The following is a 28,000-nucleotide window of genomic DNA, read 5'->3' as shown; positions in this document are numbered from 1 at the left end:
CTTGACTGAATATTGGCAAACATTCAACATGTATTTTTTTTAAAAAGATTTTCTGTCAGAATAATTGAGCTGGGAAGGATACTTCAAACAAAAGGTTTCATTTGGATTTCAAATAATTTCCTACAGAAAATATCAAACCTTCATGGAAAAAATCATCTTCTGAATCTTGAGTTGGACAAAACAAATAAATTGTTGACAATTAGCCAGTCAAGAGAAGAAATGACTAAACATGGTAAGCATTCATTTTCTTGGTGGTGTTTACCACCGGACATGTGTTGGAACCCATAAAATGTGCATGTGGATACTATCTTTGTGTAATGAAGGCAGTTCATCAGCAGAACGGCCTCTATACCAGTGATGATGAACCTTTTTTCCCTCAGTTACCGAAAGCGTGCGCATGCACGAGTGCCCACACCCATAATTAAATGCCTAGGGAGGGCGGAAACAGCTTTACCCGGCCCCCAGAAGCCCTCTGGAGGCTGAAAATGGCCTGTTTCCCAACTTCTGGTGGGCCCAGTAGGCTCGTGTTTCACCCTCCCCAGGCTCCAAAAGCTTCCCTGGACCCAGAGAAGGGTAAAAACTCCCTCCCTGATCCACCCAGAGGCTTGCTGGAAGCCAAAAGTGCCCTCCCAGAGCCTCTGTGCAAGTCAAAAATCAGCTGGCCAGCACACACATTAACATTGGAGATGAGCTAGGGCAAAAGCTCGTGTGCCAGCAGATATGGCTCTACTTGCCACCTGTGGTATCCATGCCATAGGTTCACTATCACTGCTCTATACTCTGGATAGTATCAATGAACTTTGTTATTGCACCAGTGCCAAAAGAGATGGCATTCAAAGCACAGTGATGGCGAATAATTACGTTTGGGCAGTTGCAGCCAGGCCTCTCAAAACTTGGCCCGTTTCCACTGCAGCCAGGAAGTCTTTCCTGAAGGCCTGTGTAGCCAATAATTATCAGTTGTCTTTTCTAAAGGCCCTTCCTGAAGGCCTCTGCAGCCGATAACAGAGGTCTAGATTTATCCATAGCTCTGTTATCGGCTACAAGACCTTCAGGAAAGCCTTCCCAGCTGCAGAGGAAATGGGACGAGGTGTGCGAGGCCTGGTTGCAACTGTTTGAAGGTTAAGTAGGGCAGCTCCACTTTAAACTTCCTATTGGGCCCTTGGGCCATTTTTCACCATCCCCAGACTTCAAGAGGTTTTCCTGAACCCTAGGGAGAGCAAAAAACAGCTCAACAGGCCTATTGGAAATCCAGAGGCTTCAGTGAGGCCTGTGCACATGCACAAGTGGGGTGCATGTGCGAGGCATTGCACTATGGGTGTGGATACTCATATGCATGCTATCACGCACATGCACCTTTTGGTACCCGAGCCAAAAAAGGGTCGCCATCACTGGCACAGAGCTTTTGCAGTGGGAAGAGCACTTCCCTAAACATTTTTATTATTTAAAATTAGAAGCAATTGGATGTTTTGGGCAGTGGAGTTCACTGCCACTTTAGAATGGCTCTGGATATTGATAGCTGGCCCCATTTGCAGAATTAATCACTGTTTTAGAATTGCCAGAATTGAGAGGTTGAAAGTGCCTTTCTTTTTAGTCATGATTTTAACTTCTCATAATAATGTTTGCTTGAATTTGCATTATTTTCCCAGCTGTTAAATGGCACTGTATTTGAATGTGCATGCGTGCTTGTGAGAGAGAGAGATTTTGGGGTTTAATGTTTTTCTTGAGAAACTTTTTTAAAGATAGTTAAAATTACAGAATTATTTAAACTCCTCCTTGCTAATTATATAATTAAATAAATCATTCTTGTTTGTGTTAGGATAATATACATTTTACCCAGTGAAGGGCTGCAAACATTTTTACTACCACACTGGGCATGGCTCATTTTATGGGTGTGGCTTGCCGGCCATGTGACCAGGTGGGAGTGGCTTGATGATCATGCGATCAGGGGGGTGGCCTAAAAGTCATGTGACTGGCTTAAAGGTGGCCAACTTGATGTCACTCGCATCAAGAGTTTGGGTTAGGGTTAGGGTACCTGGCCGGGATCCTGAATAGCCGGCCGGCACCTCCTGACACCTCCACCTCCAATGCTTCGCCTCCTGCCAGGCAAGAGGGCTCGGGAGGCAGGTTCTGCCAGCCGGCTATTCAGGATCCCGGCCGGAAGCTTCAAGTAGGCGATGGCTGGGAGGGCGGAAAGCACTCGGAGACTCAAGCCAGAGCCCTCCCCGTCTCCCCCTCCTGCCCACCGCTCGCTTGAAGCCTGCTGGGCCAGAGGGGTTCGGGTTCGCCCAACACTAAAGGTAAGCCCAAGGCTGAGGAAGGAGCAGAAACACTAAAATATTTAATTGAAAGTTCAAACATATGATACTTTTTCCTTATTAGAAATTGTTAGGCATTTCTGGATCTCTCCAGAATGGGAAAATATAATATGGCTTTAAATTTTCCACATTTGTATTCCCTGAACTCTTAAGAAGCAATATTTCACATTTTAATTTTAAAATTAATGTTATGAGTAAGTGGTCTGAAAATGAAGGATACCAGAGGTCCATCTTGTGGCCACTATTTGCAATTGCAGGATAGTTGGAATATGACAATACAGTACTGTACAGTACATTTAAAAAATAGATTTATTGAACAGTTTTCTTTTTAAAAAACAACATATAAAACAACTAAAAATACAAAAAATAAGAATAAAAATAATAAAAAACAACAACAAAACAATACATAGTATTTAAGATCATTTTACAGCTTTCCATATCAACATACATAATTTGCTTTTGTACTTCTCTATTATATATTACCTTTCTATTCGTTTACTTCTCAATATCAATATTACAATAACCTTGTAGTGATATATATTTTAACAATAAATGCCACCTATAAAACATTTTGTAAAGGTTTCCTTTGTATGCCACCTGTTTAAATTTATAGTTCTTTTCCCAAAGTTTGTGCCATTGTTCTAATTCTATATTATGCCAAAGTTTCTAGCCCAACTAATCATTGTTTCTTTTATCGCCTCTTCCTCCATTTTATATCTTAGCAAAAAGTTATATAGTTTTGTAATCACTTTTTTTTCTGTTTCTAATAAAATTAATTCCAGTTGTTTCACATGTATGCCATATTGTTCTTGATCTTTTTTGTATCTTATTTGAATTTTTAAGTACAATTGCTGATTCTTAAATAAGCAAACTTAAATTTAAAAAATGATAGTTCAAATATCAAATTTGGGTTTTCTTTCATTATATCCATTTTGGAAGCATGTATGCCTTCTTGTAATAATTTCAAAATGTTAGTGTAATTATCAAAATAATAATAACTTTAAAAATAAATGTATTAATTTCTTTTCTTCTTTTCTTTTTAAAAGACTGTGCTACATTCCAGAATGTGATTAAAGGTCTTCAACAAACTGTAGAGGACCAATATAATTTGAGAGGTAAAGAAGGGTAATGTGATTTCATATAACATTATTTTTCTTGGTTGAGAGAAAGATCCTGTACAGGTAGTCTTTGACTTAAAAACATTTATTTAACGACAGATCAAAGTTATAATGAACTTGGAAAAAATGATTGACAAACTGTGGTCACCGTTAAAACCATCATAACACCCCCAGAGTCACATGATCAGAATTTGTGTGCTTAGTAACAGGCTATATTTACAAACAGTTGCCGCACCATATGCTTATATGTTCATAACTTGTGAGCTTTTTTATCTGTTTCCAGCAAAAAAGCCTACTGGGGAAGCTTCAATTAATAACCCTATAATCCCTTGTGGGGTGCAGTCTGAGCAACTGAATGGAGCTAGCAGAGTGTTATAATGGCCAGATGCCTCTCTTATCACCAGTGCAGAGTTTTATTCAGCAGATATTTTCACAGTGTGACCAGAAAGAAATATCTGCCTCAGCCTAGAATTGAACTCACAGCCATCTGCTTGTGAGGGTAAGAGATCTATCTCTAGGCTACTGTACCACTCTCTTGATTAGTTTAATGGCTGCTGTAAAAATGGTCATAAAATTTCATTCAGTTTCATGGTGATTCTACTTAGGACTGAAATGACTTGTGATAGCAATTCTGGTCACAACTGTCGTCATCAGGACTTTCTATAGAGCCAGAAGAATTTATACCTGACCCTTGAAGAAAAAAACACAAGCCATGCACAAACAGTATAGCACAGGCAACATGTTTTTCACAAGAAGCAATTTTTTTATCTTAACCATCCTTCATAGGGTAAGCTGTTCCTTAAATATAGCAACAACAACAAAACAAAAACAACAACAGAGTTGGAAGGGACCTTGAAGGTCTTTTATTTGAACCCTCTGCTTAGGCAGGAAACCCTACATTACTTCAGACAAATGGTTATCCAACATCTTCTTTAAAACTTCACAATTTCTGTAGGCAAGCTGTTTCCACTGGCTAATTGTTCTAACTGTCAGGAAATTTTTCCTTAGTTTTAAGTTACTTCTCTCTTTGTTTAGTTTCCACCCATTGCTTCTTGTTCTACCCTCAGATAGAATCATTGATTGCCACTTTCTGATTTACAGCTCCTCCATATAATTCCTTCAGAATTATATTCCATAAAAACAGATTAAGATATTATTCTTTTATGGCAGTACTAATCAATTTTGTCAGCATATCCAGTTGGGGGAGAATATGAGAATGAAAAGATTCAGGATTTTTTTAAAGTCCTTTTCTCCTTTTGTTTCCTTATACAAGAACCCCTTAATTTAGATGGCCTTGCAGTTTTAAATCAGCGATGTTCAAGTCAAGGATCCTTACTATTTTTAAGAGTTTAGAATAGGTGGGAATTTATCACTCTTATTTTATCCTTACATAGATGAAAATGAGAAGCTCAAAAACACAATCCAGACTTTAGAAGAGAAATGGAAGATTAATGAAAAGGTAGGAGCGCTGTTTTCAGAACCTCTTGTTTTTTATTTCTAAGGAGTCTTTAGATGTTTTTTCTGATTTTTATAGTAATCATTATTATCTTCCCTACTGTTCCTTAATGACTTAAATACAAGCATATTATAATGTTGGGTTAAAATTCACTGTCTTATTTGCAGCTCACAGTAATAATAATAACAATGACAATAGCCAGCCTTATGTCCTGGTAATTTTATATTTGCTCCTGACAAATAGGAGTATTACCTGGGATGGAACAATTATTTAGAAGGGCATAAGAGCAACAATACTACATTTGAAATTGGTATAATGTCCATGTTACATTTTATGCCATTTAAGGCAATTATGAATTGTATAAATTCAAACATCTTTATTGTTTAGAAACAACAAAGCATAATGTTTGAATGCAAATCTATGTCCAATTTCCAAGAGAGAGAGAGAGAGAGAGAGAGAGAGAGAGAGAGAGAGAGAGAGAGAGAGAGAGAGAGAGAGAGAGAGAGAGAGAGAGAGAGCATTTAGACTAAGGCCGCAAACTGTTCATAACTGATAAAGGAGAAACAAGAGTTGCTTCTCTACAACAATTTGCATTTGTTTTTAATACAGTCAGACAAATGCATTCATTCCTGTTGATGCCACTACAAAAGGATTTATCCCAGCTCTTTGGACTGTAAAGCCCTGAAGCCCAGTAATTCAAATCAAATATTTGAGTCACTAATTCCTATTCAGCAGGGAGTCAGTGAATTGCAAAGTGGCACCCTGCTACTTGTCTTTCTTGAGCAACATCCTCATGGAAGGGAAGGGTTTCTAAATTGATTTAGTTTTGTATGGAGTGAGAGGATTTTGTTGTTTTTGCCTGGTCTCTCTTGAAGAAAATGGAATTTTAAAAAGACATTGAGCGCTTCCTTCTATCTAAGTTAAAATGGTATCCAATAATACAAGCATGATACTGCTTAATAGGGCTATTCTCTTTACAAACTGGAGGGCATGTTAAGGACAAGGATTGGTAAATTCTTTTGGGTTAATTCTTCTCCTGCCAGACCTCATCAGCTAACTAGCTTGTCATTCTCAACATGGCATCGGGAGGGGGAGGCAGGTTTTGACAGACAGCTAGACCCCTATACCCTATGTAAAAAAGAAGCCCAAATCACAGCTGATTGGAGGATTGCACTGCGAACCAACAAAGAAAATTAGCTCTTTGTCTTCATCCATCCCTCCTCAGAGGTGGGTTCCTGCCAGTTCGGACAGGTTTTCCCTCCACTCACTGAACCGGCAGCAATGTCCGATTGGCCATAACCCCAAATTGGCTCTCTCAGCAGCATCGTAGGTGCTGCCATTTGGTTTTTTGCTTCTGTGCATGTGCAGAAGCTGGGTTAGCAGCACTGTGCATACATGCCCACATGGTGGGGGATGAAAAGACTCTGCAGCGATGTAAGTTAGAACCCTTTGATACATATATATCCGCCCAGAGTCCTTTGGGACTGGGGCGGCATATAAGTCTAAATAATTAATTAATTAATAAACCCACCCCTGCCCTCAATCCACCATCATTCTCCAATGCACTTGCAAGGAGAGTCCAGGATGGGTAATTCTTCAGTCTGATTGGTAGGGACTGAGTTTAATTTAAATATTAGGCAGGTGCCGCCCCCTTAGCCCTCCAGTCTAAAAAACTCAGTCGCAGTAAAGGGACTTAGAGTTTCTTGCTCTGCCCATTGAATTGGGGTTTGAGCAGTTAGGCATTAGGTTTATTACTGATTGTTAACTTAATTATTAATTAATTAATTAATTAAATTTGATTATAATTAATAATTGTTGTTTTTCGTAACTAACTTGCCTTCCTTTGGTTTATGTTTTTCCTCAGGTGCAGCTGGGGGATGACTCCTCAGGCAGCTCTGGTTTCAGATCTCCCGTGGGTCTAAACCAGTGGACTGCAGCTCCTCCATTCATTTGAAGGATCCACACAAGGGCCGGTAGTGTGGATTCAGGAGTGAGCACCCGGGGAAACTACCTCCGAGGTAGACTCCGGAGGAGAGGAGACGGTTGACGCTGCGGGGGGGGTCCGCCCTTCCCCGTGGCGAATATACCGAGGGGGACTGGACGCCAGGGGTCCTTAGCCGGGCCTCGGATGACGACGGCGCCCCCCCCCGGCGCCTCCGCTCGGAATCGGGCTGGTGCCTTATTCAAAGAGAGGCGGGAACTGAGGAGGCGTTCCTGCCCATTGCCTTGACAGCCGGCGGCCATGTTGTAGAAAAGCCGGCATCGGAGGTTTTCGCGCCCAAGCTCTGGGCGCTACCATGGTAACCGGCCGGCGGCGGCCATTTTTAATGAGCTGCCTGACAGCGGGGCGGGGCTTAAATGGCCTGATTTCCCGCTCTAACTAACAGAGCTTTCGGCGTTACCATGGAAACCGGCCGGCGGCCATGTTTAATGAGCTGCCTGACAGCGGGGAGGGGCTTCAATGGCCTGATTTCCCGCTCTAACTGACAGAGCTGGAACCTGCCTTTGCCTTGAGGTTATACCGGCTCTGTCAATCTTCACTTTGCGGATAGTATGGCAGATCAGAGGGAGACAGCAGCCCAGCTGGTGGAGGAAGCCTTGACAGGGCCTAGCACTCCGAAGGAGAAGCCCCAGAAGACTAAGACCTCTCAAGGGGCTTCTCTGAGGGAGGCAGAGAAGCGCATCCGAGCACTGGAAAAGCAATTGGAGGCTTCCCAGAAGGTAATGGCCTCTGCTACTTCTGTCAATCAGCCCAGCCCGTCGATGGCCTCTCCCATGTTCCTGCAAGGGGTGGTAGGCACAGCAACGGAGAGAGATTGGTCTCCAGAGAGGGTGAGGCTGCCAACACCCACACCCAGGGCTGAGAGACAATGGACTGCAGGGCTGTCTGCCTATCCAGCCTTTCCATCAGCCCAGTCTGGTCAGACTGCCACTTTCACACCTACATTTGCAGGCCTGCGCAATTCCAATGACGCCTGGCAGAGTATGCCACAGACTTTGCAGGATCTCATTGCCACCGCTTATACTCAAGGGGTGGCCATTGGGGCTCAGCAGCAGCAGCAGGCTCCCATGGGACTCCCTCCACAGAGGTCTAGAGACCCATGGACTGCCCCTGTCACCTTTTCCATGGAAGGATCGATGGATGAGGAGCGGTCATCTAGAGGTGATTTCAGTGGGGCTGAAGATGAACTGTCAGGTGATGACCAGCCCCCTGAACCACCCAGTTTTCCGGGACTCTTCAAGTCGTCACTTTTTAGGGTCCTTCTGAATAAAGCCAAGATGACCATTGAGCAGGCAGGTGAAGGAGAGCAGCCAGCGGTGACGGACTCGGCCCAGCCTGCTGGGGGCTTATTTGTTTTCCCCAAGCAGGAAACGGTCCACATTCCGTCTTCCCACCTGTTCAGGGAGACAATCCAGCGCCCATGGGAGAACCCAGCCGCCGCCCAGGGACCGTCTAACCTGGATCGCAGGTTCTATACGTTTGATCAGGTGATGGAGGAACTGCTGGAATTCCCAGTGGTGGATAAACCAGTTACGAGCCTGGTGTCCAATGCCCTCGTTCCCTCAGAGTCTCAAGAGGGTCTGAGAGCAGAGGACAAGAGGGCGGAAAATGTGGTACGCAGGACTCACCAGATGGCGGCCTGGGCTCTTCGAGCCGCTTCAGCAGCATCGTTCTTCAACAGAGCCATGATGCTCTGGATCCAGGAGCTGCAATCCAGGGTCAATCCGGAAGATAGTAGACTCCGCCAGGACCTCAACAAACTCCTGGTGGCCACGGAGTTTTCGGCGGACGCCACGGTCAACGCTGCTAAATTTGCTTCCCGGGCAATGGCCTCATCAGTCGCCTCCCGTAGGCTCATTTGGCTCAGGAGCTGGCAGGCGGACGTTAAGTCCAAATGGAGCCTGGCATCTGCCCCTTTCAAAGGCAAGAAGCTGTTTGGCGAGGTACTGGACGATGTCCTCATTGAGGATAAAGATAAGAAAAAGGTCATGCCTAAGGCGAGCAGGAAGCAGGATAGGAGATTCACTCCCTATCAACGGAGACAGCCCTTTCGGTCTGAGCCCTCCTCGATGGGCACCCAGGCGTCGAGGCCATATTTCCAGGGCTCCTTTGGCCAGGGGTCCTTTCGGGCGGACAGATCCTTCCAAGCTGACAGGAACAGATCTTATCAAGGCCGCCGCCCCTTTAGAGGCGGAAGCAGAGGCTTCAAGAAGGCGAAGTGACTCCGTGCTCAGCAGCTGTCTGGGCGGAAGACTGATGTCCTTCCATGCAGCATGGGAAGCGACGTCCTCAGACCCCTGGGCGGTTTCCACTGTTGCCCAAGGCCTGAGGATAGAATTCTTCTGCCCTCCACCACACAGGTTTCTCCCGTGTCAAGTGCCATCAGATGGGGAGAGAAGAAGACTCCTATACAAAGAAGTCGAGCACTTACTGGACATTGGAGCGATAGAGGAGGTTCCCTTGTCACAACAAGGCAGGGGCTTCTACTCGGCGATCTTTCTCATTCCCAAGTCGTCGGGGGGAGTGCGGCTGATTCTGAACCTGAGGCACTTGAACCTCTATGTCAAATACAGGAGGTTCAAGATGCACTCTCTCAGGTCAATACTGGCAGCCATCCGCCACAGGGATCTCATGTCCTCCATAGACCTGAAGGAGGCATATCTCCATGTCCCGATATTTCCTCCTCACAGACAATTTCTCAGATTCTGCATCGCCGGAGCACATTTCTAGTACAGGGCAATGCCCTTTGGCCTATCCTCGGCCCCAAGGGCATTTACGAAGTTGCTGGATGTCCTTACGGCGCACCTCAGATGTCAGTCGGTACGCCTCATGGCGTATTTGGACGACATCGTGATTTTGTCCAGAACGTGGGATCAGGCTCTCAAGGACTTACATTTGACCATCCAGACCCTTCAAGACCCTGGCTTTTCCATAAACTGGGACAAAAGCCACCTGCATCCCACGACCCGGCTGGCCCACTTGGGGACAACGATAGATTCCAGGCTGGGCGAAGTGTTTCTGTCCCGGGACAGACAGTCTACCATCAGGAAGCTAGTGAGAGAGTTGCACCTCCAGCAGTACCCAAGTCTGCTATTCCTGTCCAAGCTCCTGGGAACTCTAGTGTCATGCATTGGCATTCTGCCGTGGGCAAGGTTCCACCTTCGACCATTACAGTGGTTCCTTCTCCCTTTTCAAAAGCAGAAATCGAGCCACTCTCGCAGAAGGGTTTTCCTCAATGCCAGGGTTCGCAGATCTCTCAGCTGGTGGGTGTCTCCGGCCTTGAGCAGCGGTTCCTCCTTTCTGGGAAAGGAATTCCTCACGGTGACGACCGATGCAAGTCTGCGGGGGTGGGGAGCACATCTTTCCTCACAAATAGCCCAAGGCCTGTGGTCACAGCAGGACCTTTGCAACGTCAACATAAACTTCTTGGAACTGAAGGCAGTGTCACTGGCCCTCCACAGCTTTGCTCACCTGGTGAAGGATCAGCACGTATTGATTATGACCGACAACGTAGCCACGCGTTCCCACATCAACAGACAGGGGGGAACAAGGTCACGGAGGCTGATGGCAGAGGCGGAGTCTCTTTTCAGGTGGGTGGAGACCAATCTGGCATCGCTTTCAGCGGAACACATCTCCGGGGTGGAGAACGTTTGTGCAGACTGGCTCAGCAGGGAGACACTAGATCCAGGGGAATGGCAACTGGAACCCGGGATCTTCCAGGAGATCACCAGGAGGTTTGGGGTGCCGGTTATGGATTTGTTTGCAACGTGTCTCAACTCCCAGCTTCCCCGCTTCTTCTCCCGATTTCCATCCCCAGGAGCGGAAGGGGTGGATGCTCTGCGCCTCAGATGGCCTCCGGGTCTTTTATATGCGTTTCCACCGGTTTCCATCATTCCCAGAGTCATTCGAAAAATATTGCAGGAGCAAGCAGAGGTGCTGTTACTGGCCCCCTTTTGGCCCCGTCGGATCTGGTTCGCAGACCTGATGCAACTCTCAATTGCTCCGTCATGGCGGATTCCGGACCACCGGATCTCTCTCTTCCAGGTGACCATGTCACACCCGGAGCCTCAGTGGTGGCAGCTGACCGTGTGGCGCTTGAGCGGGAACGGCTGAGGAGTCACGCTCTGCCAGACACGGTTATTGATACCATACAGGCTGCCCATAGGCCTTCTACCAGGAGGATCTACCAGGCCACTTGGGAGGCTTTTTCTAAGTTCTGTGCACAACGACAGGTTGAGCCTCAGGTAGCTTCTCCTCCTATGGTCCTGACATACCTGCAGGCCGGTCTGGACAAGGGCCTCGCCCCGAATACTCTTCGTCGGCATGTGGCTGCTTTATCCAGCATCATTACAATGGACAGTCATCGCCCCTTGAACAAACATCCATGGATAAGAGACTTCCTGAGAGGGGCGGCTAATCTTAAACCGCCAGTCATTCATCGATTCCCGTCATGGGACCTGTCCTTGGTGCTTCACTCCATCACAGCCCCTCCATTTGAGCCTCTACGACAGGTTTCTGTACGGCTGTTGACTCTTAAGACTGCCTTTCTGATAGCTATTACGTCTGCCAGGAGGGTCTCAGAGATTTCGGCTTTGTCTACAAGACCGGACTTATGTCGCTTTCATCCGGACAGAGTGGTCCTTAGGCTGGACCCGGCTTTCCTGCCTAAGGTGAATACCACTTTTCACAGGGCACAAGACATCGTGCTGCCGGATTTTTGTACCCATGGAACTCACCCCTTAGAGTTGAGATGGCACAAGCTGGACGTGAGGAGAGCCCTTAAAATCTACATTCGCAGGACTCAGGCCTTTAGAGCTTCAGAAGCCTTGTTTGTGTCTTTTTCATCAAGATCTATGGGGTCCAGAGTTTCCTCCCAGACCATCAGCCGTTGGCTCCGTGACTGTATCTCGGAGGCCTACAGGGCTAGAGGTTCGCCTGTGCCACATGGGATCACGGGGCACTCGACTCGCAGTGCCGCCACCTCGACGGCATGGAGGACACAGGCGTCTTTAGAGGACATCTGCCGGGCGGCCACTTGGGCTGCTCCTTCAACTTTTATAAAGCACTATCGAATAGACTCCTATGCTTCATCTGAAGCGGCTTTTGGGAGGAGGGTTCTACAGGAGGTTTGTTCCTTTGCGGAGCCACTGGTCCAGCCTTCTCCCTCCCTTTGAGTTTTTCTTGGGCATATCCCATCCTGGACTCTCCTTGCAAGGGCATTGGAGAAGGACCGTTGAACTTACTTGAACGGTCTTCTCGATGCACTGCAAGGAGAGTCCAGACCCACCCGGCTCTGGACCAGGGGCCATCTTAAGGTTTACGGTTCCTTTCTTTACGGTTGGGGTGTTTTTCTTATGGTTCAATAAATGTGTTGGACTTTACTGCTTCTTCGTTTTAATTTAGACTGGAGGGCTAAGGGGGCGGCACCTGTCTAATATTTAAATTAAAATCAGTCCCTACCAATCAGACTGAAGAATTACCCATCCTGGACTCTCCTTGCAGTGCATCGAGAAGACCGTTCAGGTAAGTTCAACAGTCTCTCACACACACTGCCTGTTCCCCATCACTTTTAGTCAGGTCTTATTTTGGTTGATTCAGTTTTCCAAAATAGGGATTGTTTTATTGGTAGGCACAGGAGGAGAGCCCAGTTGAAAATAATTGCACTTTCCAGCTGCCCATGGCTCTGGAAAACCGTGCCCACGAACCAGAGGATTCAAATACGACCCCACCATCTAAAGTGATCAATAGGTGCCAGAATGATCCTAACATTAAAAGAATCCTTGAGGAATCCAATTTAAAGTTTTGAGTTTAAAAAAATCAATTTGCAGGGATACATTGAATGATAATTATACTAAGATAAATCAATTGCAAAGACTTAAATGTTTCAATAAATTCCTAGGAACATGAAAATATGGTTGATAAACTCATTACAGAAATAAAAACCAAGGAGAAGGAACACAGCCACAAACAGGACAAACTTCACAGCGACATGAACAAGCAACGTAAGCATAATAGATAATGTGTACAAGAGTGTTTGAGAGATACAGAGTGTAAGGTATAGCCTTAACTGAGTGCACTATTAAATTATTTTTTACTAATTAAAAGACTGAGAATTACCTGTTTCAAGTATTTTGAAAATATCTCTACCCAACTGAAAAAGAGAGTAGGTGTAAAGCTCTACATGTATGCTCTGCACATCTTTAATAATTTATTTTCCATTCTAGCAAATTAGGCAGTTTCAAATGAGTAACACAATTTGTTCATCCTGCCTTTCAGATAAAAATTCTGTCATTACAAAAACTTTGTACCAGCTAAAAAACTAACTAACATAACTTTGCTTCTGCTTAAAAACAGTAAAGAAAATATTAAAGTGAAAAGGGGAGGAGGAAGGAAGGATTTCTTCTAGTTTGCAACAAAAATGTAATGCAATAATTTACCCCCAATTCTGACCAAGTTATCCCTGAGCAGCAGTTGGTGGTCCTTCATGGATAGCTGATGGAGAGAGCAAGAATTAAGTGATTTTCTACTCTTGACCCCAGCGCAACTGTAAAAATAGGATCTGATTTTCTGTTTGGCAGGGAGGAGACAAGCAAGCTTGCAACAACAGCTGCTTTTGCTTTAGCTGGTGTAGGGAGCCAGACTGTCTTCTTCTTACTAGTATGTTCTTTCTGGGAATCAAGGTATACAGTCCACCCAGTGGCTCTTGGCCCCCTTGGCAGATGGATGAGGACAGAATGTGCGACCTCTTAGTTATCCGGTTCCCAGACAACTGCTAATTGTGGCGACATGTTCTATATGATATGGAGACATGAAGAAGATATGAAGAATACCAAAGTATTTTGACTTGTCCCATGCCTTCAGAAAGACTTTTGGTTTTGCAGAGTGAATGCACATAATCTATTTTTGTTACAAGTATCTAATTTTGTTAACAAAATTTGTTAACAAAATCTAATTTTGTTACAAAATATTTAACATAATTTTGTTGATAATTTTACTCAACATTTTGTTGACTAGGTCACCCACATTTATTAATTTTGACTTCTCCTGGGCAGAGTTTGATTTGGTGACTTTGGTGTCATTTAGTTGTTATTTGAGATGAATTTGGTCTGTTGACTCCAGAGCAGTAAATATGACTCTTGCCACTTGAAGAAAGTACTCATGCTTATACTCAGCTTGATATGGCCCCCATCAGCACTTATCCCAATGTCTCAGTATGTTGCTGCAATCTGGATGATATGAAAGATGCTAAAGTTGAATCCTAGGAAGATGGAATTACTGATTGTCTTTTGTAGTTTTCTATTCATTCCATTTTTGTTTCCTGAAGGGTGGCATCACCCTTGTGGAAGTAGTTCTCAGTTTGTAGGTGCTCCTGGACTTCTGATTACTGCTGAATGACCAGTGGAAGTTTTAAATAGGAGAAGCTTTGTTCGGCTTCTCCTGGAATTTATCAGCTGTAGCCCATTTTTGAGTGAGAGGATCTCACCACCATGATGGTAGACTTCTGCAATGTGTTGAAGATGGAAGCAGTGGCCCACTCATTGACTATTGTTAATCACTATTATACTTATTTTATATTGGTTCCCAATAAGTTTCTAGATGCAATTCCAAGTGCTAGTTTTCACTTTCAGCAGCCCGTATGGCTTACCACCTATGGAGGATCAACTAATATTTATAGATTTGATCTGTCCAAAATGTATGAAATATTGCCAGAGAAAATGGTTTTAATTATAGGAAGTGAAAGAGGTTGAAGACAGAATGGGCATTTTTAAAGTCATGGTATGAATGCTATGAAACACCTCCTCTGCAAGCCCCCCTTGGTGAAGACCATTTATGAATTAATGAAGACTGAAACTTCTGAAATTTCTTAAGTGAATGATTGTTGTTAATTATGATGAAATTAAAATATAAAGTTTATAATTCTATTTGATTAATGCTAAAATGAATGCTTAAAATAATTAATTAATGATTTTGCTTCATTGTTTTTAATTTTGTATATATTAACAATTGCATTAGTTAAAAGCAACATGGAAGAGCATAAGAAACTAATGGAGAGGAAAGATCTAGAGATTTTAGAACTAACTAAACAACTGAAAGATCAAGAAAAGGAAAAGCAGAATGAGATAATCAAATTACAAATAGAGGTATGCCATCCAATGTTCCCTCTAATTTTTTTCCGGTGTGGGCGGAAAAGTATAGTGTCTGAGCGGCAGTCCCTTTGGGACTGGGTGGTATAGAAGTATAAATAAATAAATAAATAAATAAATAAATAAATAAATAAATAAATAAATAAATAAATAAATAAATAAATAAATAAATAAATAAATAAATAAGAAAAAAATTCCCTTCTTTTTTATTAAAAGAAATTAATAATAAAACAAAACCAAAACCTATTACTATTATTACTATCTTCTCCTCTTTTTCCATCCCTGTCTCCTCCCCCCTTGTGTGTGTGTGTGTGTGTGTGTGTGTGTGTGTGTGAACTCTTGAACCATTTCCAATAACAGGTGAGGGCTATTGGAAATGGTTCAAGAGTTCACACACACACACACACACAGAGCTGGGGGGGGTTTTCTCTGTTATTATTTGGGTGCTTTTTACCATATGCTTTAAATCAAAAGTCATTTCTCTCTCTTTCTCTCTTCCCCTCTTGCTCTCTCTCTCTTTTTCTCACTTTCTCTCTCCCTCTCTCTCTCTTTCTATCTCCCTCTCTAAAATTGATACCATGTGATGATAATGAGCCAATTTTACCCATTTGCACTTCGTGGTCAAATAGGAGTCTGTTTTACCGGTGTTAATGCAAATATCTTTAGCCAAGAGTTGCTTGTACATTATTAAAATAGCATTAATTTCAGAACAGTTTTTCATCTCATTTACATTTTTATCAATAACTACCATAAATCTTTTTTTTAATCAGTTCAATACTAAACTGGAAAGGATGCAGACCAAAACACTGAATGTACAGACTAACCCCACAGGACTCCCTCAAAATATCTATAGAAAAGTAAGTATTTTATTGTTTTCCAAAATGTAAAGAGGTTTAAATGTTTAGATGATTGACTGCAAATATTTCGCCCTGCTCTGTTTACACATCATCACATATGTGAGATGGGCAGCTATATCAATTTACCAGATAAAATAAAATAAAAATTCTGTTTTAACCAGTGTCTTTTGCTGGGATGAAGGTGGGGGAAAACATCCCAAAGAGCTACTTCAAAAGAAAGAGAAGTTCTATAAATGCTTCCCTTATCTGAGATCCATTTGCAAGGGGAGGTTGCCTCCAAGTCATCCATTTATTTCATAGTCCTGAAAAAATGTACAAGGCTCCTCCATCATTTCCCATTTTTAGTATTGATAATTCTTCTTTTAAACATAAACTTTTTCCTAAAGTAAAAAACTATTGTTACATAGAAACATAGAAGACTGACCGCAGAAAAAGACCTCATGATCCATCTATTCTGCCCTTATACTATTTCCTGTATTTTATCTTAGGATGGATCTATGTTTATCCCAGGCATGTTTAAATTCAGTTACTGTGGATTTACCAACCACGTCTGCTGGAAGTTTGTTCCAAGGATCTACTACTCTTTCAGTAAAATAATATTTTCTCACGTTGCTTTTGATCTTTCCCCCAACTAACTTCAGATTGTGTCCCCTTGTTCTTGTGTTTACTTTCCTATTAAAAACACTTCCCTCCTGAACCTTATTTAACCCTTTGATATATTTAAGTTTCAATCATGTCCCCCCTTTTCCTTCTGTCCTCCAGACTATACAGATTGAGTTCATTAAGTCTTTCCTGATATGTTTTATGCTTAAGATCTTCCACCATTCTTGTAGCCCGTCGTTGGACCCATTCAATTTTGTCAATATCTTTTTGTAGGTGAGGTCTCCAGAACTGAACATAGTATTCCAAATGTGGTATTACCAGTGCTCTATATAGCGGGATCACAATCTCCCTCTTCCTGCTTGTTATACCTCTAGCTATGCAGCCAAGCATCCTACTTGCTTTTCCTACCGCCCGACCACACTGCTCACCCATTTTGAGACTGTCAGAAATCACTACCCCTAAATCCTTCTCTTCTGAAGTTTTTGCTAACACAGAACTGCCAATACAATAAGATTGAGGATTCCTTTTCCCCAAGGGCATTATTTTACATTTGGAAAATACCACTAACAAGAGAGCAAATAGAGATTTGGAAGGAAAATATCCAAAATGATTGAAAACCTGTAATAGTTGCTGTTCTGTCCCAGTGATGAGCCCTCTAAGAAATAGGTCCACACACATGGATTTTACAGCGACAAAGCAAGGAACGTCTTTTCTGTGCCAGCTATAGTCCAAGAACAGATATCAAGATCTTAGCTATTTCTCCTTTGATCACACAGCTCTCATTTTCACTGACTCACTTCGAGCTGACAGGAAGCCCAGAGATAAGATTTTCCTTTTTCTCGATTGGTAATTCATCCTAATAAACTAAATAGTTCAAAATCCAGATCCAATCAGCCATCTCTCACATTAGAAAATTAAATGTTAAATGTGTGTTGGTTTTGTCTGTCTTAAGAAAATTAATTATTTTTTTTTTTTAAGAAAGTTGACTTCTGCACTTGCTTGTCACATGATTCATCCTTAACTACCCAAAAGGCATGGTCAAATGTTCTAGAGATCTAATTCACACAGAGACTTTCTCCTGCTCAGCCACTCATGTTTTTGACACTTCTGCGCAGCTTGGCATCAAGAAGAGTCACTCATGGGCACCTCTGGAGGTGCAACAGGCCCTGTTTGGCTTTCAGCCTCTAACCCCACATCCCCTCTTCCCTTCTCCCTCTCAAACTCTGGCCTAGGATACCAACCCATACCCGTCTCTCGATGCTCAGAATCTGTGATCAGGACATGGGTGGGCCACAAGTTACTGTCATTAAGAGTCTTTAATTTCTTCAGTACTTCAGTACACAGAGCAAAGTGTGGCTGTTAGGATGCCATTAAGCATTTATGCAGCATTACCGATACAAACTTCCCATTGATGTGAACTTGTGTCTTAAGCTGCTTGCCTCCTTTTCCTCCCAATTACGTTCCTATAGCAAGACTTCAAGGTGCTTTGTCACCCTCTCCTTTTCATTCCCATTTGAGAGGCACAGCAGCTAGCTGAGTATTAGTTCTCATTTTCTCCTGCCACAGAAAGCAAACCGGGCAAAGCAAAATGGAGATAAAGGCACTAACTGGGATGGACATTTTTGTGCTTGCTCATTGGCCACCTGAAGGGAGCAGATTTAGCCATGGGAGGATTTAGCAGGTGTCCTTATGTAATAGCTATAGAATGTTTTGAATGCCAAGGCCCTTTATTGTTTTTGTCTGGTAGGGCCACTGATTGAGTTGTCTTTAAGCATTTAGATAAGTAAATTGAGTTGGAAAAATAATTGAATAATTGAAATGATACAACATGCTATTTTGCATTATTCCCTCTATGCAGATACACACCAGGTATTATTTCCATTCTTTACTAGACAACCTGGTTGTTTTATTTGTTTTGCCTTAGTTATTGTCAGATCAATCTGATTTGACTTCTTTGACCATAGCTAAGTACTGTTCTATAATCTGTATAGTATGCCGTGTTGTCTTGTCTAATCCTTAAATATTTTAGAATAACTTTTAGAATAATTTAAAATAAATATTTTAGAATAATTATGATTTCATTGTTTTATTAGTTAATCTGTGACAGAATAAATATTTCTGCTTCCTAGAAACTATGTCACGGAACAAATCAATATCTCTGAAGCATCTCAATTTGTGTACACTTCTGAAAATATGGATAAACATACACACATTTTCATGTATAGTATAAGAAGGTATACTTTTTTTCCTTTGTATTTGTAGAAGCTCCAGCATCTTCAAGAAGAAAAGAATAAAGAAATTGAATTTCTTCGTAATATTATCAAAGACTTAGAAGAAAAGCTCGACATACGTAAAGATTGCTATTTTAAACTGCGGAAATTTTGAGAGTAACATGAAACCACAAGCTTTACTTAGGAGACAGAACTGAATGGGAGACACACATTGAATTCAAAGATATTTTTATTTATTAAAACATAGTTTGTCAATCTGCAAGATCTCCACATTGTATTCTGAACTACTTTCCCTCTTGTAAACATTCGCCATAAAAGAATTCAGATTTTATAGGGGTATGATTTCCCTACCAAACCATCATGAACTATGGCAAACACAATCAAAAGAATTCCCCTCTGTTCAACATTTTCTTTCCTCTCTAGAACTTGCAAAAATTCAATTTCAGAAATTTCGGAAACAATAATACTATGCTATTTTGCTACATAGAGATAGACATTATATAAACATGCTTCATCATTTACAAAAGATTGTCCAAATCACTGGTTAGCAGAAAAAATGGTTAAATGCAAGTCTCAAATTTTATTACCAGATGCTTATGCTTATCCTTCAATAAAATTGCTATATCCCATCACTCTCATGTCACGTTTTTAAAGAACTTTTATCCCAAATTCCAGAAATTAATTTTAATAGGTCTTGTTATAGAACTCACACTTTATAACATAAAATCTGATGCTAGAGTAGTGAATTTTGTAGACCTCTTGGTGAAAATATCTGGTTGGAATACTACGCACAGAATTCTATGCAATTATCTGTAGAGTTTCAGAGAAAAACACTTTCATTTAATCACTTGGTCTTAACCCATAATTGTAAAACATAGTTAGCAAATCTTTTCTTATCCTCTCCTGTTCTTATTTGCTCCGTATCCAACAGAAGCCCCTAGGTCATAGTTTCTGCTCCCGTCTTCATGAATGCAAACAGAATGGTAGAAGAGGAAACCAAAAAGAAAAGCTAACAAACACCACTTGGAACTGGCACGGAGAAACAACGCCATACATACCATTATGGGAAAGTTTTATTCTTACCATCTAAAGCAAAGTCAGATGACAAAGACTGTATTCTGTATCAGTGAAACCACAGCATATGACTACACCTAAACAAATACAGCCAAAATCCAAGAACTCTTGCTTAATTGGGCAGGTATACAGGTTGTTTTTTCTTTCTTCCCCAATAATTTACATAATGGTATGTGAGCAAGGAAGATTACTGATGGAATGCACTCCTCTGCTTTAATGACCTTCGGCCACCTAAGTCTGCAAGGGCTTACAACCACTTTGGCAGAGATAGTAGGACCAATTTCAAATGACTACGGAATGCATTCCAAAGTCTGCAATCTTCCACAGGTGTTTAGATTGTTCCTCAAGCTCAGTTGCCCGTCCCTGCTCATTGTCAGGTTTCACCCCTTCTTGCTGCTGGTAACGGTCAAGCAGCAGTTGGCAGACGTCACTGTCAGGACTCAACCACATTGTCTGTCAACAGCTGCCCTTGTCACCTTCAGGAAGATGGGAGCTCTCCACGACAAAGTCAGGCACTTATGCTTTGCTGATCTTCAAACAACAAGTGTCGTCAGTGTCAGCATCAAGTACTGGAGATGGGACCTGTAAAGAGCTGCCAGTTTCAGCTTAATTGGTGTTTGCAGATGCCACTCCCCCTTTGTCAGAGCCTGTCCCCTTGCAAAGGAACCCCTACAGCTTCTCCAAGATCCTGGCCCAAGACTTTGCTATCATGCTGATCGTTTACGTTTGGCCGATTCCTTTGGGGATGATGTCCATGATGATGGTGATACTGGGGATGATGGTGAATATGAGGATTGGGACGGTGGTGGTGCTCAGTAGCAGAAGCTGCCTCGATTTGCTTTTCTTCTGTATTCTCTGAGATTCTTTTACATATTTCTTCAATTTCAGGTGTCTAAAAAAATTCAGGCAACACGGTCAGAATTTCAACTTTTCTCATACAAAATGCAAGTAGAAATCAGTTAAAATCATATATTTTTAAAAATAATGTAACTAAATTACAGGTGTGCTTCCATTCAAAATCCAAAAAAGAAAAAACCCAACTCCATAATAATAATAATAATAATTATTATTATTATTATTATTATTATTATTATTATTATTATTATTATTAGATTTGTATGCCGCCCCTCTCTGCAGACTTGATAATGATAGAGAAGAGTACTATTACTAGATAAGAACTGATAGCAACAAAATGAAAGCAAGATTTGAGACAAAAGGCACGTAAATGGCATATAGAAATAAGCCCAAACCTCTCCCCACATAACCCCATAGGCAAATCATCCAATCCCAGAGCCCCAAGGTATCATCTGGGCTCATATCCAGGTGGAGCTTCCACATCTGTTCCGCCAAAGCCATTGAGCTTGAGTAGGCTGTAAACATGTCCATCCAACCTGGCCACCCTAAACCCCTAAACAGACACTTGAAGAGACATCTCCAGCACAGAGCACCTCCTCCCCACATTTCTATGGCAGGCAAAGCAAGCAGTCAGCATGGAGGCTAACACTAAACCTAGGATTTAAAATCACAATCATCCCAAAATGTTCAGCTTCTCTCATGATTATTCTTTTTCAAGTCATTTTTAAAATGCCTTATGCTTAGATCAGTATAACACTCTTACTTTAGAAAATATCCAGTTTGTTATAATTCTCTAACCCTACAAAAGCCATGCAAGTCCTAGTTTCATTCGTGTTGGTTATTTATTTCATTTCTTTGCTTCCTTTTCAATGAATTAAAAACAATGTGTAAAATGCTATTTAATTACAAAGATCTGAATCTTATACCCGAACAACACCGAGTTTAATGGCAAGTTAGTTGCTGGGTGGCAAATCATTTTGCTCACGGGTCTGCATTTAAGGGAAGCCCCCCCCCCCCCAAATTAAGCAATTAGAGAGTAAATGCCTCCACGATGAAACATTCCAGTGGCAAGAATGAGATCTGTAGACAGCAATGGGTTCCAGGTTATGCTATCTGGTGCACCACCCCGGTAGGGAAATCCGGAATCTGCACGCAGCTGCGTGTCCCTGACACATACATGTGCACCCCCCCATGCGAGATTTGGTTTCTGTGTATGCACAGCAAGTGAAATTTCACATGAGGATTCATGTCGAGATTTCAGAGATTTTCGCCGATTTTTTTGCTTCCGCGCATGCACAAAAGCAAAAATATCGGCGAAAATCACTGAAATCTCGACATGAGTCCTCATGTGAAATTTCACTTGCTGCGTATGCGCAGAAGCTAAATCTCACGCCGAGGGCATGCACACCCATGGACGCTCTCGCGCCTGCGACGGCCTTAGAGGGCGTACTGATAGCGCCGAGAATAGCGGCCCTTCACTGTCTGTAGAGATATATTGTAACTTACCTGGCTTTATATATTATATTAACTGAATTTGTGCTTAGCATATTATGTGAACTCATGGAATCATAGAGTTGTAAGGGATCTTGAAGGTTTTCTAGTCCAACCCTCGGCCCAAGGCAAGTCATCTCATACCATCTCAGCTAAATGATTGCCCATTCTTTTCTTGAAAACTTTCAGCAACGGAGCACCCCTAACTCCATAAAGCAAACTGTTCCGTTGTTTAATAATTCTGACCATCAGGAAATTCCTCCCTATTTTGGGCTGGGTCTCCCTCTAATGAACTTCTATCCATAGCTTCTTCTCTTACCTTCAGGTTACTATCTGGAATAAACTGACACCCTCTTTCCTATGATAGCGCTGCTATCATGTCTGCCCTCCATTTCTCTTTGCTGACTCAGCCACTATGACTTAATAAATCATAATTGAAGATACCATTAGTTTCATATATCTTTCTCTATTATTTCTTGAAGAAAGCTAGCAAGCTTTTTTGTTTTAGAATTTGCTAAGGAGTTATACTCCTTATTTGCTAAGTAGTTATACAATTCTTAGAAATTACCCAAAAAAAATCAGCGGTCATAGGTTTTGTACATTTTTAAAAGTTCATTTAATCCAGTTTTCTTTTTCCTAGATGCTTTTATGCAACAGTGAAAGGGAAAAAATGAATACGTACTGTGTATGAGCAATTTCCACAAGTGTCTTCACAGTAGGCAATCTGAATAGCTTTCTCTACATATGGAAAACTCAGGAAAGTATAAGGTAATTCAAGGTGATAAACAAGACGGCCACACCTAGGAAGAAAGTGACCTAGCTCTTAATATCAATGGATCATATTTATAAAGTAGAGTTTTACAAAACTAAAAAACAAACGTTTTTTGCATTTTAAGTTCCTTGTCTTCTGCTATGATTCCCCAAATCTATTGTAAACATATTACAGTATAGGGAAGTTGTGGATTAGGCTCACACTAGCATTGTTGTAGTAGTAGGATTACAGTAAACCTAATCCTTTGTCTTCTGCTATCTATTTTGAATGAATAGGAGTTATTTTGTCTCCTTCTGAACTTTCCTACCTTTCTGAAAGCAGAATATTATTTATTATTTATTTATTTAATTAATTAATTAATGTAACTTCAGGGCAGCTTACAACAATATAAATACGAAAACAATAAAAAAGAAGTCAAATTTACAATCTAAAACTATAAAACCCAGATTAAAAACCCATAATTAAACCAATCACAACAACATGCATGCAGATCATTCATATGATCTGGCCATGATAGTTGTTAATTCATGGCCCCTGGAATAGTGCTAAACCTCATTAAGATGGACCTGATAAAACCCATTAACAGGAAGGGCTTACATGAAAGAATGCATCTCCCAGCAAAAAATCCCAATAGTTGGTAAAGCAGCAAAAACAGGGGAAGGAAAATGTAAAGTGAGAACTTGTATGCAAGGGCCACAAATACTTGTAGGGAAGTTGATTTATTTAAGATAGCATAAATTGATTCAGATAAACCACTTTGGAGCAAAATAAACAATTTGTGGGTTCGGGGGTTTTGCACCTTTGAGTTAGTGTTGACTCGGGAAACTGCCTGGACAAGTCCTTGCAGGTTTGGGGGCAAGTTTTTGGAAGGGATTTGCCATTGCTTCTTACCTAAGGCTAAGAGAAAGTGACTGGCCCAAGGTCACCTGAATTAATGCCCAAGGCAGGATTAGAACAGATGATCTTCCAGTTTCTAGCCTGATGGTTTACTCACCAAACCAAACACATATCATATTAAAGTGCTCGCATCTTATGTGAATCTACCCAGCCCACAGAGCCAACAAATGGAGAAAACCACTTTTATGTACTCTGAATGTATTGTGCAGATAGAAGGACAGAGCTTCTTATACAAAACTCTAGAGTGCCATCTGATCCAAATAAGCCTCACATGCTTTCAAAATACATGAGGACTAAGAAGTTCTCATCCATTTGATTTATTTTATAAACGGACCTGTCGTAAATCAGGAAATCATCTTTTTTGCCTCTTAAAGTAGCCCAGACATCAGGTTGCGTCGCATTCTGTTGGTATACAGGAATGTCTTCTGAAACCCTTTCTCTGAGGAGTTGGTACTGCAGCTGGGAATGGTGTCCTTGGTGATTGACCACAATGAAGGAGATATTGACCAGCCCATTACGTGCCAGGTTCAGTTGCAGGTCTTCAAGTCTAATAAGTAAATAACATTTTATATATTCATTTTCTTCCCTTTAGAATAGCAGGATTTGTTTTGGGAGCGGGGCATGTTATCTACAATTATCTAAGTGGATACTATAGAATTAGGAGTCCTATTATACAATTGAACAGTACAAATGGATTTTAAAAGGCACAGGAGCTTTAATATACCTGGACCAAAACCAAATCAAACCAAACCTTTAGCCTGGGAACAATTCCTAAGAAATATGTCACATGCAATAGGGTGGGCTGTCACTTATTTTTCAGAAAAACCACTTGGGGATTAAATTCAAAAATGAAGAGACAATATTACTGAAGAATGCAATAGCGATAGCCATAGCACTTCAACTTATATACCGTTTCACAGTGTTTTCCAGCCCTCTCTTAAGCAGTTTAGAGAGACAGCCCATTGCCCCCAAACAATCTGAGACCTCATTTTCCCAACCTCAGAAGGGTGGAAGACTGAGTCAAGCTTGAGCCTGGTAAGATTCGAACTGCAAAATTGCAGACAGACAGCAGTCAGCAGAATTAGCCTGCAATACTGCATTCTAACCACTGCACCACTAAGGTGTTTTGTTCTTAGAAATTGTCACATAGGTTGTTTAACAAAGCCAGAAAACCAGTTTCAGGACAAAAATAAGTGTAAAGCAGTAATTCTGGCCATCAAGCAAAAACTCTTGTGCCAGAATTTTTTTTCTCTCCCCACCCAAAGCTGAATAAAAACTCCTCTTTCTTTAAGAAAGAGATCCCAACAGAATATACATTCATGAGTAGTTGCCTATTTGAGTGCACCTTACCTGGAAGCCTGCAAAAGGCACTGGTATCAGCTAGCCTGGAGTAGGGCAACCACAGTTACTGACCCTCTTGAGGTCATCATGGGGTTTTCTTCCCCGATGCTCCATTCTGGAGGTTCTTTACAACGACCCTGGTGCTCTGTTCCTCCACCTGGGAGGAGACAGAGGACCAGGGCTAGTCCTAGCCCAGCCCACATGGCTGGACGTGGCCCTGCAAAGAGAAAAACAAGTTAAGGAAGAAGAATAAAGACTACAGGTAGTCCTCGACTTACAACAGCTCATTTAGCGACTGCTCAAAGTTACAACGGCGCTGAAAACAAATGACTTGTGACCATTTTTCAGAGTTACGACTTTTGTAGCAACCCAATGATAATGTGAATAAACTCCATATGCTTGGCAACTGATTCATACTTATGACCATTGCTGTGTCCCAAGCTCATGTGATTCCCCTTTTGCAACCTTTTGCCAAGCAAAGTCAATGGCGAAGCCAGAATCGCTCAACCTCTGGGTTACTAACTTATCAACTGAAACAATTCAGTTGACAATTGTGTCCAAAAAAAAAAGGTCGTAAAATGGAGCAAAACTCTTAACAAGTGTCTCAGTGAACAACAGAAATGTTGGGCTCAGTTGTTGTCATAATCTGAGGACTACCTGTATCACAGAATAACAGGACCAACAGATTCTGTAAACATGGGGCATCTCTTCTCTAAAATTGTTTGGTACAAATTAAAGCTACACCAGATAAACAATTAATTTGATGCAGTGATTAAAATGCTGGTCTAGAAACCAGGAGACTGTCTCACCTGAAGCATGAAAGCTAACTCAGCCCAACCTACCTCAACAGGGATGTTGTGGGGGAAACAGGAGGAGACAGGAGTACTATATATGTTTGTTGCCTTGAATTACTTATAAATTAATAAAGGCAGGATTTAAAAAAATCTAATCAAAGTGTCCAAGCATTTCCTATTTTAGGATTTTAATTTTGTTTTACTTAACTACGTCTACCATTGGAAGAAAAATAGGTTTGAAATCTAGGAAAAGTTTTTTTTCCCCTTCAATCTCTTCATACATAAATGGTAAAACAATTCACATTCCTGGCTTACTGGGCTCATGGAAAGTGACATGTTGTCTGGGGCAGATGAAAACTGAAAACATATGAGACACAGAAAGCTTTGCCAGGCAAATAAGATCTTTGAATCTGTTTACTCGGGAATCACTGCATCATTCCACTTTACATTGCAGAATGTAACAGGTCCGATTATTCTAAACTGATCTTCGGCTACGAAGCTACCCAGAAATCAGGAGGTGTCTGATAGCTTAGTCTAACTATTTTTGTCTGAAAAGGTGCTATAAGACTACGTCTAATTTTGGGCTCCAATAGACCAACATGGTTCACATTGTAGGTTGAGTTAGGATAATTTAGGATAGGATAGGATAGGATATGATAGGATAGGATTCTTTATTGGCCAAGTGTGATTGGACAATCATGAGGTACAGCACTTAATATTGATTGTTTCCTGATTGCTTCTTTGACCCCTATGACAATCATCATCATATGGGTCAAATAAGCAATCAGGAAACAATCAATATTAATAGAAATCTTAAGGATACCAGCAACAAATTACAGTCATAAGTGGGAGGAGATGGGTGATAGGAATGATGAGAAAAAATTAGTAGTAACAGTAGCGCAGACTTAGTAAATAGGTTGACAGTGTAGAGGGGTGTACTATGGGTGGCAATGCAATCCTGCCCATCAATATAACGTTTAATGAGCTGCCATTCTCCGTTTCCGTTTATTCATCCAGCAATTCTAATCCGAATATGACTTCATGAAAAGTTGTATTTGCATACAGTATGAAGCAAGCATTCTCTCACAGGTGGCACAACTAAGCTGGGAATAGCATCTGACAGAGGAGCGAGCATTACAGAAGTATGTCATCGGTGCTTGTACAAATGCACAATCGGAATCTTACTCCATGCCAAAAAAAAAAAAGGCTGCAGTCCTTTCTATGCAATTTAGGGACCCCCAAACTTGGCAACTTTAAGACTTGTGGACTTCAACTCCCAGAATTCTCCAGCCAGCTAAGCTGGCTGGAGAATTTCTGGGAGTTGAAGTCAACTAGTCTTAAAAGTTGCCAAGTTTGAGGACCTCTGCACAATGAACGAGAGAGCCAGCCACGGAGTATTCCGCGGATTTATTGCAGAGTGAAATGAAGTTAAGCAGTCTCGCATCCCAAAGCGCTAACTTTGCATCACGCGCAACCTCGGTAGAGAATTTTTTTATTTTCGGGGGGGGGGGGGGGAGAGACTTAGATCCTTAACTGCGTTTCAACCACCATCACCCCCAAAAAATACCCCCACTCCTCGCTTTAATACCTTCAACCAACCAACCCAACTAAGCTATTTCGGTGCAGAGCCGCGCGTTTTCACCGCCGCGCGTTCCACCAAACCGTATTTTTGCGCGCGGGCGTGGATCTCAAGAGTCTTAAGAGGAGGGAAATATATGTTTTTTAAAAGCATGAATTCGAAGCCCCCTTTCCCCTCCCGGTTCAGAATGGACCTGCGAAGTTCCCTTCTGCAACTTTCACCAACTTTTCCAGGGACGCGCAAGAAAACTCACTGTGCAGCTCGGGACGAAACTCCCCGCCCGCTCGCCTCTTGCTCGCCTGCTCAGCTCGCTGGTATTTATACCCCTCGAATTGTTTGTCTCCGACTTTGGATGCGTTCCAAAGTTCGGAAACTCTCGCGACGTCTCCACGAAACCCAAAGACTGGAGCGAGGACCCGGGGAAGAGCAGCAAGCAACTCCTCAAAACTTGGTCCTCAAAACTTGGTCCTC

General features: G+C 41.9%; 2 protein-coding genes across 3 annotated transcripts; one reads left to right on the top strand and one right to left on the bottom strand.

Moving 5' to 3' along the window:
• The first annotated feature begins 68 nt into the window (after positions 1-68).
• On the top strand, positions 69-18,983 carry CCDC152 (coiled-coil domain containing 152). Of its 2 annotated transcripts, none has more exons than XM_070743399.1 (7): positions 69-232; positions 3,362-3,430; positions 4,828-4,892; positions 12,791-12,893; positions 14,905-15,032; positions 15,806-15,892; positions 18,758-18,983. In XM_070743399.1, exons 1-7 carry the CDS (start codon positions 220-222, stop codon positions 18,878-18,880), a joined length of 588 nt encoding a protein of 195 aa, XP_070599500.1. In that variant the 5' UTR covers positions 69-219; the 3' UTR covers positions 18,881-18,983. The 2 variants fall into 2 exon arrangements, with proteins under 2 accessions (XP_070599500.1, XP_070599499.1); XM_070743398.1 differs by lacking the exon at positions 69-232 and adding an exon at positions 1,040-1,087.
• SELENOP (selenoprotein P) lies at positions 18,938-28,000 on the bottom strand. Its single transcript, XM_070743397.1, has 5 exons — positions 27,783-28,000; positions 25,166-25,373; positions 24,150-24,362; positions 22,829-22,946; positions 18,938-20,692 (listed from the first exon to the last, which is right to left on the bottom strand). Exons 2-5 carry the CDS (start codon positions 25,357-25,359, stop codon positions 20,357-20,359), a joined length of 861 nt encoding a protein of 286 aa, XP_070599498.1. The 5' UTR covers positions 25,360-25,373; positions 27,783-28,000; the 3' UTR covers positions 18,938-20,356.

Source organism: Erythrolamprus reginae, chromosome 2, assembly GCF_031021105.1.
Source record: "Erythrolamprus reginae isolate rEryReg1 chromosome 2, rEryReg1.hap1, whole genome shotgun sequence".
NCBI classification, from domain to species: Eukaryota; Metazoa; Chordata; class Lepidosauria; order Squamata; family Dipsadidae; genus Erythrolamprus; species Erythrolamprus reginae.
Note: the sequence above shows the minus strand (reverse complement) of the source record. Positions and strands in the feature narration are given on the sequence as shown.

What these genes read in the sequence shown, in the direction of transcription:
- CCDC152 (XM_070743399.1), top strand. An exon ending in AATGGAAGATTAATGAAAAG is followed by an intron (nt 4,893 to 12,790) that starts GTAGGAGCGCTG and finishes ATAAATTCCTAG; the next exon opens with GAACATGAAAATATGGTTGA. An exon ending in CAGCGACATGAACAAGCAAC is followed by an intron (nt 12,894 to 14,904) that starts GTAAGCATAATA and finishes CAATTGCATTAG; the next exon opens with TTAAAAGCAACATGGAAGAG.